Source organism: Parus major, chromosome 2, assembly GCF_001522545.3.
Source record: "Parus major isolate Abel chromosome 2, Parus_major1.1, whole genome shotgun sequence".
In the NCBI taxonomy this organism is placed as follows: domain Eukaryota; kingdom Metazoa; phylum Chordata; class Aves; order Passeriformes; family Paridae; genus Parus; species Parus major.
The window spans coordinates 41039047-41055852 of NC_031769.1; the positions used below are offsets into that span (position 1 = coordinate 41039047).

The 16806-nt window shown below is 38.0% G+C and overlaps 1 protein-coding gene across 2 annotated transcripts in view; it reads left to right on the forward strand.

The window, feature by feature from the left end:
• CMTM8 (CKLF like MARVEL transmembrane domain containing 8) overlaps positions 1–16296 on the forward strand; it is a 35889-nt gene extending 19593 nt beyond the window's left edge. For both annotated transcript variants that reach the window (XM_015620120.3, XM_033511913.1), the window contains 3 exons: positions 7319–7492; positions 11375–11491; positions 14063–16296. In XM_015620120.3, coding sequence (XP_015475606.1) covers positions 7319–7492; positions 11375–11491; positions 14063–14146 — 375 coding nt within the window. In that variant the 3' untranslated portion in view covers positions 14147–16296. The remainder of the gene's footprint in view (positions 1–7318; positions 7493–11374; positions 11492–14062) is intronic.
• The last annotated feature ends 510 nt before the right edge of the window (positions 16297–16806 follow it).

Genomic DNA, 16806 nt, shown 5'->3' on the forward strand with positions numbered 1-16806 from the left:
CTCACACATTCCATGCATATTTCTCAGGTGAAGCAACCTGTAATATGCTGCTTGCATGGACAGCAGGATTTTCATACTGACTCCCACCCCTGAGTTATTTTTCTGGGATGCCAGATGCAGTGAGCCGAAGCACCGTATCACAGAATACTCCTCATTCATGGACTGCAGTAGGGAAGGAGCACCTTTGTGATTTACACCTTTTTAGTAGGTGGTAGATTACTAAAGTGACATGAAATTGGGTGTGCTGCTGCATTTTGCCCAGGTGCTGTTGTCTTTATGCCTGGACAGTGCCCATTCTGATTGGAAAAAAGAAGTTTCTCAGTTGCACACCTCCCTCTCTCCGCTCTTCCCAATGAGACTTTATAGTTTCTTGGGCACCCCTCAGTGCTGGCTCTGCCTCCCAGTGTGACTCCTTCTGGAAGTGCAAGCTGATACCCTTATTTACACATGCTGTGGCCAGCTCAGTGCATCCTCCCTGCATGGCTGGTCTGGATAATGAGCGTCACCATCTGAACACCAGGACTGGACTTTCTTTACTGGCTCACACACGAGGAAGTCTAGTCCCCAGTTTTTTTAGGCAGAGGTGCTCCTGGACTCTTTCTGGGGGATTTGGGGTAGGTGTGGGAGTACTTCCCTGCTTTGTGGAGCTGTGGGAAAGGCAGCAGAGGTATGTCAGTCCTTGAAGGGCTTTGTCTGAAGTCTCATTCCGGAATAGGTGTGTTCACTATTGAATGAAGTGTCTGCCAGAGGGCTTTGACCCATTTCAATCCTGGGTCAGGAGGTTTTCTGACATGTCATAGGATGTGGACTAAGCTCTGGGGTGAGAGAGTTCAGTCTTTGATGAAGACATACTTCTGGAACATATTTTGGCACGTGCTGCTTCCAGCAGTTTTCTTTCTTAGGAAATCTACCCTAAACAACAACTCTGGGGAGCAGAGTGGTTATCACAAGCCATGATCAGAACTATTTCTAGCCCATTTAACCTGTGGTGAGGGGTGTGTGCTGGTGCTGCCACAGAGCCAAGAGCATGACAGACATTTTGAAGACTGGTGGGAAGATTCAGCACTCAAACTGGTCACTTCAAAGTAATTAAACAGGTATTCAGACAATTTTTAGAAATTCTGGGAAAGCAGAAGAGACTAAATTTTGGACTTTCATTGGGCAGAAGGGTTTTCAAAGCTAGGAGAGAACTTGAGACCTTAGCTGTTGCTTAAGTTTGATTCAAATTATAAAATTGGTATGTCTACTATGACTACTGACATACTTCTGCGAGCACGGTGGGTTTGAAAAATTTTTTCTAGCAAGGCAAAGCCCTGAAAAATCTAATGAGGAGGGGACAGTAGTGAGTGGCTGATGTCAGATCATTGTTATGTTTGGTGATTGAAAAACAATGTTTGAGACTGGGAAAGAGAAGCAGTAGAGTAAGGCAATGTATTGAATAGATTATTGCAGAGTACATTCACATGGCCCTTGAAATTTCAAAGACACTTAAGCAAAGTTCTTATATCTTTAAAAACCATGGCCAAAAATATTTTTGAATTTCCTCATCTTTTCATCTTTACTCAGAGTTAATAGAAATATTTTAAGTTTTAATCTTTCTATTTAAAAACATGCTCATCACCTTTTGTCTGACTGCAGCACTAATGAGATTTTTATATTTTATATTTTAGTCTGCATTAATGTTTGATTTATCCAGTAATTGTAGGCTTTCACCTTATTTTTTCTTACACTTCTGATTTTGGTTTTTTTGGTTCTTTTTTTGGGGTTTTTTGGGGTTTTTTTAAGTAAAACACATCAAGTGTTATTATTTTGACTAGTTCATGGGTAAACTGACAGTTGATGTTGCTGTTCTATCTGGTATGGAAGTGAACCTCTTAAAGTTGCTTTGGGAAGACACTCAAACTTGGAATTACCCTTGTGAAAGATTTTATATATATATATATATGTCTTATTTTGAGTGATCCTTCTCGATTTGCAGGGGTTGCACTGTATGGAAATTGCCCTGATGTTACTGCTGGGCAAAGTGCCCCTTTCCTAAAGAAAAAAGCAATGATTGTGCTCGCTCTAGTGGCAGAAGGCAGAATTGTTGTATGTCACTTCATGGATGATGTATGAGAGCACAAAAATTCTGATTTAAAGACGCTTTTTAAGTGCAACGCAAACATTTACGCCATTTAGTATGAGCTGGAAAAACATTTTAAAAAAAAAGTAATTATGTATCTGTAAATAATCTGCAAATAAATCAATAGATCTGTAAAATAAAAGCAGCTGGAAATAATACAATTAAATCTGCCTGTTCCTCTGACTGTCCTGGACATGTTTTACAGGAGCAGTAGAGTGAGAATTATCTTTTCCTCACTCCTTTTTTTTCCCTCCTTAAAAACCACACCATCCTGATAGGTAACCAAGGGAGAAAAGGATGGAGGTTGAGACATTCACAGGCTGCTTGTGCTGCTGCTAAGGAAGCTCCTAACTTGTGATTTAGTAATGAAATTATGATGTGCAATAACTTAGAACGGTCTCTCTGTCTTCCAGTCATAAATCTCCTTTGCTAGGAAGAAGAGGCAAGATGTCTTGCTTTCTCCTTGCTGGATGCTGTCCACATTTAGGTGGCTTTGCTTACAGGAGGCAATTCGTGCTGCAAATGTACAGCTCTTTTAGTATCCATCTGCCATCCTTGTCATCTGTGCCAGCAGCAACTCCATATAAATCCTGCAGTGCTTATGGTCTCAGGAAACATCTCTTGGACAAAGGATAGGAAAAGCTTCTGGCATATATATATATACATATATATATATATATATATATATATATGGCTTTGTTTCATTTTGGTTTTTTTGTGATTTTTTTTTTTAATTGATGAGCATCGGGTTTTTCTTCATGTCACTTCTGCTACAATGAGACTTCTTTTATTGTGGAAAGGACGTATATACATTTTTAACCTTGTTGTTGAGTTAACTGCTCAGGAGAAATACTGGAAAATTCCAAACCCTGCCGTCAATGGAGAGGAGTTGTTACATCGTAGCGTTTTTAAACGCAGGTTGCAAGTACAAATTTTCTTTTGCAGTCTTTAAGCTGCTTTAAAAAGTAAAACTGGATACACAGATTCAAGCTCACACCTGCTTTTATATCTGCTAACTTGTGACACCAGCCAAGATGTGTCTCATGTACTAACAACAAAGGCTTTTTTTTTTTTTTAAGTGACTAAATAATCTGATACTTTTGAAGTTCTCAACACTGCAGAAGAATTATGGCACTTATTTAAGGGTTTGAATATATAATTAAGCATTTTGTTTTAAATCTGCACACTCAATAATGTTTGGACTTTGCTACCAAGTTTCTTCCTTCTTATGGTGTCTGCCAGCTGCTGAAGTAGGCATTAGTGCATTTGACATATTAATGCATTTTAGTAATGGAGGTACCCGATCAAGCAGCAGCCAAATGACCACAAAATAAATGTCTGAGTTGAAATCAGAACCTGCCATAAACAACAGAAAACTGCTTGCCTTTATCTTGCACTGAAATCCCTATTCCCATCTGACTTGAAAGACTGGACCCTGTTGGTGGAGCCCTTACAGTCTTAGGACCCAGCATCGCCTCTCACCCATTACCACATGCATTATTTTCTTGGGCCTTCTTGATGCCTTTCCCTCCCTCTTTCCTGGGCCCATTTCTTCCAGGATGGTAGTATGTTCCTGTAATTCTAATTAAGCATATTCTGACTTGCTCATAAATTAAAATCAAGTACTTAGCTATTACTAATACACTCTAGCCTACCTGGTTATAATAAATAAAGGACAGGCCTTTCCCACTTCCTGGATGGAGCTTTCTCCCTTTCTTTGAGCTGTCCTGGAGTAGTGAAGGTGGCTGTGCAGTGTCTGTGCTCGCTGAATTACTGCGGGCACCCCCCAGCTGTTGCTGATCTTGGCTTTCCAGTACTGCTTACCTGTCACTCACTTGCCAGATTCTGTACCCTGGATGCTCATCGAGATGACATTTGAGTGTAGTCCAGTTTTTCCCAGTGGGGAGGTGTGACACCAGACCAGTAGGAGAAGTGACATTCTCAACTCCAGCAGATACAGGAGTGTCACCCAGTTTGTACTGATCTGTTGAACAGCAAACCTGTCATGTAAGGGACAGTCAGAAAATTACGAGGCAGCTGTTTAACACCACAGAAGCAATCTCAGTATTTAACATGCTGAGAATACAGGCTAATCACAGAAGGCTTGTCTAGATGTCTGTATTCCTTTGGCTCCTCAGGTATTTTGTAGATGCTGACGGCCAGCGTGAACTTTAAATCAATTTATTGCGTATGTTTACATATGCAATGAAACCATTTGCCATATCATTTAACTACAGGGAGTGAATTGTTGACCATGAGCTGATCTGACCTTTTCAGGTCTAATCAAGAAATCTGAAATATTATTTTAGCCTGTCAGCTCCAGTAATATGCTGTGAGAGTATCTGGATCTAAGTGAAAATGTCAAATGTGCTCTAATATGCAACCCATCAAAGTTACGATGCAGGAACCAGTTAAGAATATAAATCTGTAGCATCTGTGGTGCATCTCAATTGCCTGGGTGAGTTGTTCTGCCATTGATACAAACTAGCTAAAAACATGGATTAAAAGGAGTTCTTTGGAATACATCTGAGGTGTACAGCCACCTAAATATTAAAATGATCTTGAAAGAGGGGTGGTAACTCCAGGTTAGAATACTACTGGAAAAAACAGGGCCCAGCATGAATACTCATGCTCTAGGGAATGTCTTGACAGCTTTAGTGTGTAGTAATGTAAGATTAGTGGTCTCATGTAATCTCAGAGTTTTCCTTTTTAATTTTAATAATTTGCTGCTTGTGAAGATTTTGCTCGTTTGAATAATAATTCATTATATAAAAGAGATTCTTATCAAACTTATTGCAGTTAGTAGTAAAAAAATTTCATAGTTTTATGCATTTCATGAAAAATCTACTTCTGTATTTAAAACTATTCTAAAAACCAACACTTATAAGCAGAGTATTTAATGGTGTTTAATTCCTTTTTCTCACCTTTGAAATTTCTGTTCTTGGTATTTTATAAGATACTAATATCTAGGATAAATCTGCCTTTAATACTTGTTTATCAAGCACGAGATCAATTGTTTATCAGTATAATTTCTGGATGATGAATTTAAGTTTGAATTAAAGTGGATGAGTGTAATGCAAAACTACTGTGTATCTTAAGAAAATGGCATTTTGTTAGCTAAACAGTCTATCAGAATTGTTTAGCCTTACAACACTTGTTACACTAAAATTGAGTTGGTTCTTATCTGATTGTGGGTAGATCATTCAATTTGAGGTGCTATTAACTGGATTGCTACTATTAGTAAAATGTTGTTGGAAGTAGAATTAAAATGAACTATGGGAAGCACTGGTGAACCGGTAACTTTGCATTGAAAATAGTGTGTTTTAAAGGATCCACTTAACACTGTTTGAACTGTTGTTACGAGGCAATGCTGCCCTCCCCTGGTATGCTGTGAAAAGCAGGAATTTTAATCCCAGTATGAGCCGGTTCTAGAGTTTCCTATTGAAGAGAAATTGGTGGATTGGTGAAAACGGTGGGGGGAAAATGCTCTTAAACAGACTTCCTATATGCTTTCTCTGTAAAGAGAGAAAGAAAACTCCAAACAAACCATAAAACAGACATTTGTGCAGTGTGTCTATGTATGGATGATGCAGATGAATGTACAAATAATATACATGAAATCTACTGTCAATACACAATAGAGGGCTGAATTAAGTTTGTGTGGCAAGTGGGAGGATGAATTGAGGACAAAATAAACAGGTGCAAGGTGGTAGGAGGACCAATTACAAGAAACTTAACAGTATAGTTTTGTCTTGTAAGTGTGAAATCTCTAAACATTATAGGTACGTTCAATTCTGCAATAGAGGAGTAAATGTGACCATGGCCAGCAGTTTGCATGGGAATAGGATCAGCTCTTGTGCAAATGAAGCTGCAGGAAAGCTGTCATCTGCTGTCAGGGTCTGTTGATTACAAAGACATCACCACAAGCTTGGGAAGTCCCTTCACTGCACAGTCCTGAGAGCTGAGGAAGGTAGTCCTAGAAAATGTTACTGTTACTGTTCTTTAATGTATTTCCTCAGGTGTCTGGTACTAACTGCTGCTGGAGATAGAATACTGGGGTAGAAGGTTCTTTGGACTGTCCAGCTGTGGCTATTACGTGTTAAAGGTGTTGCTATTTGCTTTAATTTTGTAATCCTTCCATTTCTTATTGCTAGGAAATTTCACCATAGTCCAGATAGCAGAAAGAGATAAGCCTGGGTAAAGCTTGAAATTTAGTTCTCACATCTGACTCTAATAAAGTGTGTGGAGTGGGCTTTTTATTTATTTGCATGTTTTTAAGGTATAAAATATCACTTTCTTTTTGTGGTTAAGATTTTTCTAATTTCAGGACAACCTGAAAAACACACAACTTTTTTTTCCTGTGGCATATTACTTGACTTATGTTTCACTTGCTCCTCATTCCTCTTAATGCCTTGGAGATCACCTAACACTGGAGAGAACTGGAAAGCATGTTTAGATCTCTGGTTCACGTATTTCTTGGTGTCTTAGATCTGAACAGACTGCCACATCAGGAGGGAGGATTTTCCCCCCAGACTGATTTATTTGAGGAATTTGCTTGAGTGTGCATCCTTGTTTGCTACTTAGGGTCAAGTCACTTGGGAGATGTTTTAAGAACTGTGGAATATAATGACATTCCCAATCTGCCTTGCTTTTCTCCAGTTACAGTTACATGTTGTAGTGGTGCTGATATTTTACTACAACCTTTCGCAGTAAGGTCTAGGAGTTGTTCTGTGTCTGTGGTGCCTGCCAATCCACAGAGTAGGTATGGACCATCCTGAGCTGGACCCCAGCTGGTAAGTTACCTGTGACTGTGGCAGACAGAACCTGAAGATCCCAGTGGTCTTTCACAGGCTGTTGTTTCTAAAGTGACTTTGCCGGCAGCAAAACAGCAGTATTTGCCTTCATGTACAGCAGCAAGCTACAATAATCAATCCTTTTGGGAGCTAGCTGTAAAACCACTGCAAGTATGGCTCCAAATTGAGTTAAATCAACAGATAAGATGCCTTTCCCTTTGTGATACTCTGCCACAGTTAAACCAGTTTTATATGTTCGTTTTTGTTAGCTCAGTATTTTGCCAGCGCAGCATCCCAATTCAGCGTTCATGTGGGTGGCAGTGGTGTCACTCCTTGACCTTGAATGAGTGTATGAAGTGTAGAACTATGTAACAGTTTTATTTCTTCTCCATAACTTTTGCAGGTATTGGGGCTGCTGGTGTGGACCCTGATCGCTGGAACAGAATACTTTCTATACCCAGCCTTTGGCTGGGTGATGTTTGTGGCTGTGTTTTACTGGGTTCTCACCGTCTTCTTTCTGATCATCTACATGACAATGACCTACACCAGGATCCCGCAGGTGCCATGGACCATGGTGGTAAATACACACATTCTTTGTTGTTTCAGGTTTGCTGGGTTTTGAAGAGAATAAAGTATTGGTGCATTGTACGTGTATATATTTAACCAACTCTACTTGTACTCTAAATATTGGTGCATTCTATGTGTGTATTTAACCAACTCTACTTGTACTCTTTGCAGATTTTTCCCTAATTACTGTGTGGCTGCATACCTGCAATGTTTAACTTTCATACTACACAGACACTTTTCATAACTTTTTCTATGATGTTTCACCATTTTGTTCAGCGGTTATTGCAGTGACTTGATTTTTAATGCGTGTGTGTGTGACTGATAGTTATGCACAGTGACCTCTTTTTCTCTCTGTAGTGGTCAAATCCCATGAAGAATGAGTCTGTTGCTGCCTCTGAGCTAACAGACCCGGCCATATGGCTTAAACAGCAGAAATCCCTACTGGAATCAACACCATGCATTAGAAGCAGGACTTGGGCTCTGAAAAGATGAGTCTTCCTCTGCTAAAGTTAAAGCAAGGATAGTTCAGAGGTAGAAACACTCTGACAATCCATATGTAGTCCACTGTGAAAATGGTACTGAAAATTACATACATGTAAAATATGTACCATGTAATACTTTGCTTTGAGCTCAAGAGTTAAAGCAAATCAGATAAACAGCTACTGTAATTACAGAAAAAATTCACAGGCACTTAAAATGCAGATCCAGTTTTTATGGTTTGAGCAAACCTGTCCAGCTCCAACTCTCAACAGTATATTTTTACCTCATTTGCATAACAGCCTGGTCTTCAGGATAGTAGATCCTAAAAGTCACTGCCATTTCAGCCAACTGGCTATTTGTGACCCATATAAATTTTGTCTTTGCATTTGTTGGATACAGTGAGATTCTGTTTGGGTTTTTTTTATGCCTAATATTATTGATTAGAATTCTGTTATTTTTATGATGAAATGTATTTGACTTCTGTGTTGCTAACAGCTTGTTATCAGCTATATTGTGTATGTGACTAAAATTGAATATTAGAATACTCTTCTCTTTTAGTGTTCCCATTTGCTGCTGCAATAAATAGCCAGCTATAGCAATTGCTAATAAGAGCAACCAGGATTATATTCAGATAGCTTCTCTATTTTCAAGTTTCATACCCAGCAATTACCATTAAGGCTGTAACACTGCTATAGAAATATTGGATTATTTCAATTATAGCAGTAATGTGTCTGGGTACATTTAAAGGTGTGGGTTGTTTTTTTTTTTTCCCCGTTGCATTACATGTAAGTAAAGTACATTCAAGGGGAAAGCATCTTTATATCCATTTGAATAAAGCTTTGGTCATTACCCTTCTTTCATCAGCACATAAATGAGTTGCCCCTGATCTATGTTGTAGACATTCTAGAATATTTGATTTGTCTCTATTTCATATTTCTTGCTCTGAGTTACAAATATATTGTAGACGAACATAAATGTAAATCCAAAAGGTAGTCTCCCTTTATATAAAAGGGTCATATAAAGAGAAAATAAATACAAAATAAATAAAAGATGCTTGTGCTACAGCTTGTTTTGCCCTAAGGTATTAAAAGAGCTTTTGGGGACAGCCCTTGAATTGGTCCTCTGCTGCTCCTATATGGCCAAGAGGAACGTTGAGTCTCTTTTCAGAGAGTTGCTTTTAAAGTCTTTGTTAGAAAGACCATGACACACCTTTTTGAGTGAGTTTACACCCACCTTTACCCTATTCTCTGAAGAATTCTGAATTTCAGTATCTGCCAGTTATTGCTCTGTCTCCTTAGGCAACAGTAAGCTCAAACTGTTCCTACTGTATGCAGTATCCAAAATTACATCTGGACCTCTCCGTCATAAATTCACTTTTTGCAGGTTAAGCACATTACCAAATTGCTTAAGGTGCAGTTACTTTTACTGCAAATTAACCCAAAAGATGTGCTTCAAAACTGACTCTCCTACATAGTGCAAGTTTTTTGCTAAAACAATCAATGTAAGCTTTTAAAATCTGGTGAATTTGAATTTAAGAAGCAGATGGTAATTTAGCATGAACCATTTGGTTTGAGTAATATATTGGCAGTAAAGGCCCAGTCAGCTTGCAGTGCATTCCATCTTCCCCAACAGTGTTATTTCCCAGAGCAGCACTTCTCAGAAATTATGTGCTTTTTTCTTTTCTACATGACAAGATATTGCAGGGATTTGTAGCTTTCCAGGGTAATTGAGTCTTTTTGGAATGGGAAATCTGAAAATAACAACAAAAATACTCTAGGTAATCAAATTTGGAGTTTCTAAATCGGTGCTTTACAGAAGTTCACCAGAACGTGCCAATTGTTGGCATCTCATCCTAAAATTAACTGTTTGATATTTTATTGCTGTAATGCCCAGATAAAACACGGGGTGAGATCTGTGGATAGATGTAGTACCTCTTATTAGGCAAACTGACATAGGTGAGGTGAACCTGCACTTGTCTGTAAGTGTGTGAATCAAATCTCAAGCACCAGTCCTTGGACTCTGTCTGAGTGCTGAGGCACTGCCCAGCCCAGTTTCCTACGGAAAGATAAGTGGTTTTTTTTCCACTGCTCCTTCTAACTTCTCTTCTCTTCTTCAGCCTTTTTTTAGATTTTGCCAAAATTGGTGAAAAGTGAATTAAACTGTGGGTAATTGGCATAAATTCCTAGCGTCTGCTGAGTAACACGGTGCAAATAAGTAAATTGGAGCTGCACCAGTATGGCAACATTTAGACAACTGGAGCAAAAGAGCTGAGGGTTATATTTGTGTGACACTCTGGAATGCTAAACTGGGGTCAGAAGCTGAAGGGAGCTGATTATGTGCAGCGTTAGGACCAGGTCTATACTGAGTTACCAATCCCTGAAATTCTAACTAGATGCAAAGCATGTCAGAGGTATTCCACTGAAACATGGCATCAAATCTCTGTGCCTTAGACAAGTAGCAGAGCAGACTTTGAGGGGCTTTAACTTGTTTTTTTAATTAGAAGAAACTTCCATGACCAAGTAGTGAGAAAGTAAAGGACAAAGTATTAAAATCATGTAGTTTAAAAAAACTCTCATACATTTTTCTCTTTCATCTTCTTAGACATCTGTTCTCTCTTCCTTTCCTGTTCTTTCTCACATGCAAAAACCAAACAAACTTTCTGTTTGCTCTCTGTAGTGTTATGTGAGGTCATTCTTATCTGCTTTGCTTCTTGCTTAGTAATAAATGTAAGTACCCTGGGACATTAAATTTGCCTCTTGAAAAACACAGCATCTGCCATGGGTCTTGATGACCCATGTAGTCTGTTCAGACTGTTCTCCTTGGATTTACCTGTTTCTTTTTCCTCTTAAAAACAGGCAGAAGGGAAAGGTACTGAGAGATGGAAGAATAAAACTGAGAAAAAAAAAAATGTCACCTTCTTTATCTCCTTCAGTAGTGTAGAAAACAAAGTTTTGGAGGCTTTTTAAATATTCTCCATATGCCAGGAGTTACTGATTCCTATATTGCTATAGATTAGAAATGTAATCAAAGTGCAGTTTCATCTTGTTTCTCTTTTTTGTTTTGTTTTTTATCATGTAGTGTCATATTCTTACTGCCTAGTCCTTAGATTGCAGTAACCAAACTGAGTCCTTATTTTCACTTTTGGTAAATCAGAGCACACCAACTTTAAGACTTTTCTGGATTTAGTGTGATGGAGAGAACAGTTTGTCCAAAATATGGTCCAATTTTTATACATCTTCAAAGCAGTTAAATTTTAAGTTTACAGATAGAAATGTGGAAGAAGGCAAAAATAGTTAGGAATGACATTTCTAGTGTACGTTGCATGTGTTCAGTGTGTTTCAGAATAGAGTTTTGTAATGCTGGAAAACAAATGCCTGTGCATATTAATGACCTATATTTGTCTTTTCATCAGGGTCTGTGTTTTAATGGAAGTGCCTTTGTTTTGTATCTCATTGCTGCCATTGTGGACGCATCTTCAGTTACCAAAGACCTGGACAATCACAATTACAACAGCTGGGCAGCTTCTTCAGTGAGTTCATTTCTTGTTTAAATCAATTCTGCATCCAATGAAGTTAGATCAAATAAAGGCTCCTTGGAAGCGTGGGTTGAAGTTGCAGGTGTTCTGCATTTTGAAAAGCTGCAGAGTGATACACAAAAACTATATGTGCTACAATTTGTTACATAATTTTTAGAGGTGATTAGAAATTCCACCAGGAGATGACATTCACATCAGAAAAGGCAGTAACATTTTTAAGAGCACGCTGATTTCCTCCCTTGCCCCCATTTATTACAGGCTCTCTGGCTGAGGTCAGAGCCTGCACATCAGAGCAGACAAAAAAGATTGTGTGAGCATTGGGTCACCTCAATGCACTTGGACAACTTCAGAAGCAATTTAAACTAACTCAGCTAACTTTGCATACTTATGGATAAGATGCATTCAGCTTTCTGTGGGCTGAGCCATTGTCCACATTGCCCACCCAGCACCTTGGGGAAAGCCCTGGAATGCTTTTGCTGTTTCCACAATGGTATTCTGTTAAGGCTTCAACCTTTGATAGTCTTTCCTTTGAGCTGCAAGGGCAATACATGAAAAATCATGTGATGTGATGAAATCAGTAATTTGTCTGATGTTGATATCTTAGTACTTAGATTTAGAAATCCAAAACAGTCAAAGTGGATGAAAAAGAACTTAAAAACAAAAAGGGATCAGAAAAGAGCCTTGCCACTTTTTGAGTTAGGTGAATGCATTCACTAGCAAAAGTAAGGGAGTTGTAAAAGAACGTTTTTCATGTTGTGGCAACAGGAGTCAAATTCAATTGCATACAAGAATTCCAAATTATTGAGTGTTCATGCTTCTGCAGCTGTTCTGACTATTCACAAATCCTGTCTGAAGCTTATTTTATATGGCCATGAACACAGGAACTCAAACACCTGCTCTGTTTTTGTCCTGGGAATTGGATGATTAAATCCCTGCCATTTCAGTGGTGCTCAGGGTCTTCTCCTCTTGGCAGTTTGTAGCTACGGATCTGTTACTCAGCCACTGCAGCTGACAGGAACTTGCTTGTTGCTAGATAAGCTTCCATGCTGATTCAGGTTTTATGCAAAATGCATGAATGTTCAGTGTCTCATGGGAGGTCTGGATTCTCTTCTAATACTTCCTAATAATGTTTATCTAACACAGTGTCTAAATAAACTATGAAATGTGGATTCTTGCTTTCAAAATCCATTAAGGGTTTCATGGATAGAGGATTTAGCAAATCATCTATCCCCAATAGTCATTTTGTTAGAAAGATTTTAGATGGAGCTTTTATTTAATAAGAAACAAAATGATTGAAAAAAGAAGAATACTACATTTTTTTATTGTAATAAGATTTTACATCATCATCTACAGTTTTTTGATGTTACAGATTAAATTCACATCAGACAGTGCTCACCAAGAGCCCTCTGCTGAAAGGCTTAGATTTACTGCCTGGATGAATGCTCAGCAGGGCTTACCCATGCCAGTGATGCCATATAAGCCAGGAACAACTGTAGAATCATAAAATAGTAGTTTTAGGCTGAAAGGGACTTCTTGGAGGTCATCTGGTTCAACTCTCTCCACTCCTACAGCAGGGCTAATTCATATCAGGCTACCAGGGCCTTGTCCACTTGAATTTGAGTATTTCCAAATATGGCTATTCCACAATGCCTGTGTGCCTGTTTGATTACTCACTCTGTGTTGCTGGGGTTTTTTTTCCCTAATATCTTATTGAAATTTCCTGTCCTATAACTTGTGTTTGTTCCTTCTTGTCCTATCACTGCTCACCTTTTAGAAAAGTGGTGTTAATCGTATTTGCAGTCACAGCTTTACTGGATTCAGTTACCAGCACAAAACATTCTGGTATTGTCATTAAGACCATGTTTAATATTGCCTGTTTGGAACAGCATGCAGTGATTAACAGGAACTTAAGCACTGGTGCTGAATTTGACTTTATCAGTAGAAGTGAAATAAATCTAGCCTGCTATGGAGGGCTTGTTCTGTTACCAATTTCTGACAAAGTAGTGATATGACAGTGCGGCTGCTGTCAAAGAGGAATATCTTTATTTATCAGTAGAGGACTCTGGAATAGGTAAGGTAATCAGCAGTGCTGTTTGAGAACATGCCTGGGCCTGCATTTGAATCCAAGCTTTCTCTGCAAGCAAGCAGATGCACTGTGAGCCCTACAGGTGGGCTATAGGCAGTATCTGGAACACAGCAGCAGGGCAGCAGTGTTAGCTTGAGCTCACATTGTCCCACAGACAATTCCTCAGCCTCTAAAAGTACCAAGTCCAATCTGTAAGATCTGTACTGAGGCAATATAATGAGGAATTTATTAAAAAAGTTGAATTTTGTCATGTTTTGTCTGCTCAAGCCTATATTTCTATGCATAGTATAAGCTTATTTTTACACAGTGTTGATTGCAATGGCCACACAAGTACAAGGAGGTGAGAGTGTGCCATTTTAGTCAGCTTGCTATTTTCCTTTTCCCCCAAGTCCCATAACTGTTTTTTTTTCCCTTAGAAATTACAGTGTTCTCAATTGTATTTATTTCCTAACCTATTTTTCCCCTCTCTCTCTCTACAGTTCTTTGCCTTCGTGGTTACCTCCTGCTATGCTGGAAATACATATTTTAGCTTTATATCTTGGCGATCACGAACTTTGCAGTAAATACTTTGTTAAAGTGAATTCTGTAGTGTAAAGCACCTTGAGGATTATCCACTTTTGATAAAAGCTTGGAAGAGGGATGAGGTATTTTTGAACATTTCTGTTAGAATTGACACTATATAAACTGAGATCAAATTATTATTTATAATAATGCCATCTTTAGAGACATTTAACCCTGACTTTGTACTATATAATAAAATTTCATACTGCTTCTTTTAAAATTAACATGGTATTTTTCTAGATGTTGTGTAGTTGTTACTACTAAACTTTAATAAATCTTATTCAATGTGCCACATTTGTAAATGTAACTTTTTAAATGTTACAGGTATACTTTTGATACTGAATGCTACCAAAACTAAGATTGATATTGTATAATTATTGTGTGAAAAGTGACATTGTGCAGAAAAAACACCTGAAAGTTAAAGAAAATAATAAATAAATGATCCAACTGTACACATTTTGTAAACTGGCAGTAGAAGGTTGCTTTTTTAATTTCTTTTTCAGGGTTTAATATATACTACCAACAATTCTGATGATCCTGTCAGTGCTAAATCTAACAGCTTCTCACATTGCAAGGTGGCTTTTGGAACCTGTTCCTGTAGGTCTGAAGCTCAGGTCCAAAGCTGAAGAAACCTTGTGCCTGGAACACATTATCTTCACAGGTTTCTCAGATGCAACTGGCTCCAAAGCACGAGCCCAGGCAGCACCCCCTTAGTGCTCGGTGCTTAACCTTACTGAGGGTGTCACAAATCTCTGCCTAAAGGTAAAGAAACTTCTTGTTTCTCAGCAGATTGTGCTTGTTTGGGTTTTCTTCTCCTCAGAGTCTTTAATCTCTCTTAGTAAAATCTGAGCTTCTAAATCCTATTAAATGATATAAAGATTAAAGCTACAGAAGAATTGTCAGGACACCAGTGCTACAAGCAAGGAATTTCCTCCCTCCTTTACTGTCTACTGGCATCATCTCTAACTTGTTAGTTTAACAAATGAAGCTGGTATTCCTATTTAAATAACTTTGAATCGAGCAGTAGTATGACACAATATGACTTTCAAAGCAGATACCTTTGAAAATTACTTTCAAATACAAATTACCTAAGGATTTTTTTTTTCCAGGAACTACATGGTAAGTGAAAGCTTGTGATTATTTTATGATGTTATTTAAAGTTTTCCTCATTTAAAACTACTGGAGAAGCTTTTATTCTTGGATTAAGAAGATTTGAACTCCTTTCTAGTCTTCAAAAGCTTATTTGGTTAATAATATATGGTAGTAGAGAAACCTTACTGCTTAAAAAAACCCTCCTTTATCTCTCCTTGTAACTAAATGGTGTATGGTTACTTACATATGTGCCTTGCAGAAGATTTATCAGCAGACAGCTAATTCCCTTCTCAGTCACATGGTTTTCTTCTTGATTATCTGTCAGTCATAAGATTTCAGTGTAAGGGAAGCCAAGATATTATTTAAAAACTTATACTTGTCTGCAAATTGCATTTGGCCTACACAACATAGGTCAGACTTTCTGCTGGTTGCTAAATTTATCCAGTTGTGAGAAGGAAGAATGGCTACCAACTCTGCATTTTATCTCCACAGATAAAATGTGTCATTAAAATCCTGTATGCTCTTTTCCATCACTGGGAAAAAAAGAAAAAAAAAAAGAATCAAAGGCATTGAAATGATCCAAGTGCCAAGTGATAAAGTGTGACTAGAAATATAGCTGGAATTAAAATTTCATCCGAGATTTCTTATCAGTAAAAAAGCTTCTGTGGTAATAGAAAGTCTTTCTTAATTGATATTTTATGGATCTATTTCAACTCCAAAGGATGTGACTGTGTTTGCACAAACATTTCAAGATTTTGTAGTAACTGCAATGGTCCAGTCTAAACTCAAAACCCTCTGTCTCATTTGTGGGCAGAGGTAATAAGAGGGAGTAGAGCTTAGAGGAAGTTCTGTTTCATCCAGTTTACCTAAAACTGTCATGGCAACTGTGTTACATGTCAGAGTAAGCCCTTTAATGTAAGATAAAAGCAGATAAGTAGTGATTCTGGCAAAATATCTGCATGCTCTCTGAAACTTCAGTGCTCATCCTCAAGGGAAAATCTGCAGAATGACTTCCCAAGACAAATCTGTGAGTTGAATCCTTAATTCTGAATTAAATTTTTTAAAATAAAATACATACTAGGCAAAAATCTGCTTTGTACTTTGCCTTGTTTTTTTTTTGTTTTTCTTTTTGTTTTTTTTTTTTCTTCACAAACCATAACTTACCTGCCTTGCTCTTTCCTTTCAGGAAGAAAATCATCTTACTTCCCATGCTCTTTCTCATCTGTTTTATTTCTCATCTGTTGCCCAGATACCAACTGTCTTGTTTTGCAAATATTCTGAATATCCAGTTAAAATTAGGAGGAATCAGCACAAGCTGAGCATTCCTTTTGGAATTTGCTCCTCCAATTTCAGGCCTGAAGAAAGGCGTGTGCACCGGAAAGGTTATCTTCCAGCTCACTAGTCTCAAATACTGACCTGCAAACTATGAGTTAATGCACTTGTGTATTCTAATATTGATAAAGAAGGTAACCTAGCTGTGGTTTATCATATAACAATTAAAACAAGGCTTGTATCTGCTGTAGGTTAGTACTCGTAAGATTGAAAGAAGCCTTAAAAGAACAACTGGTAA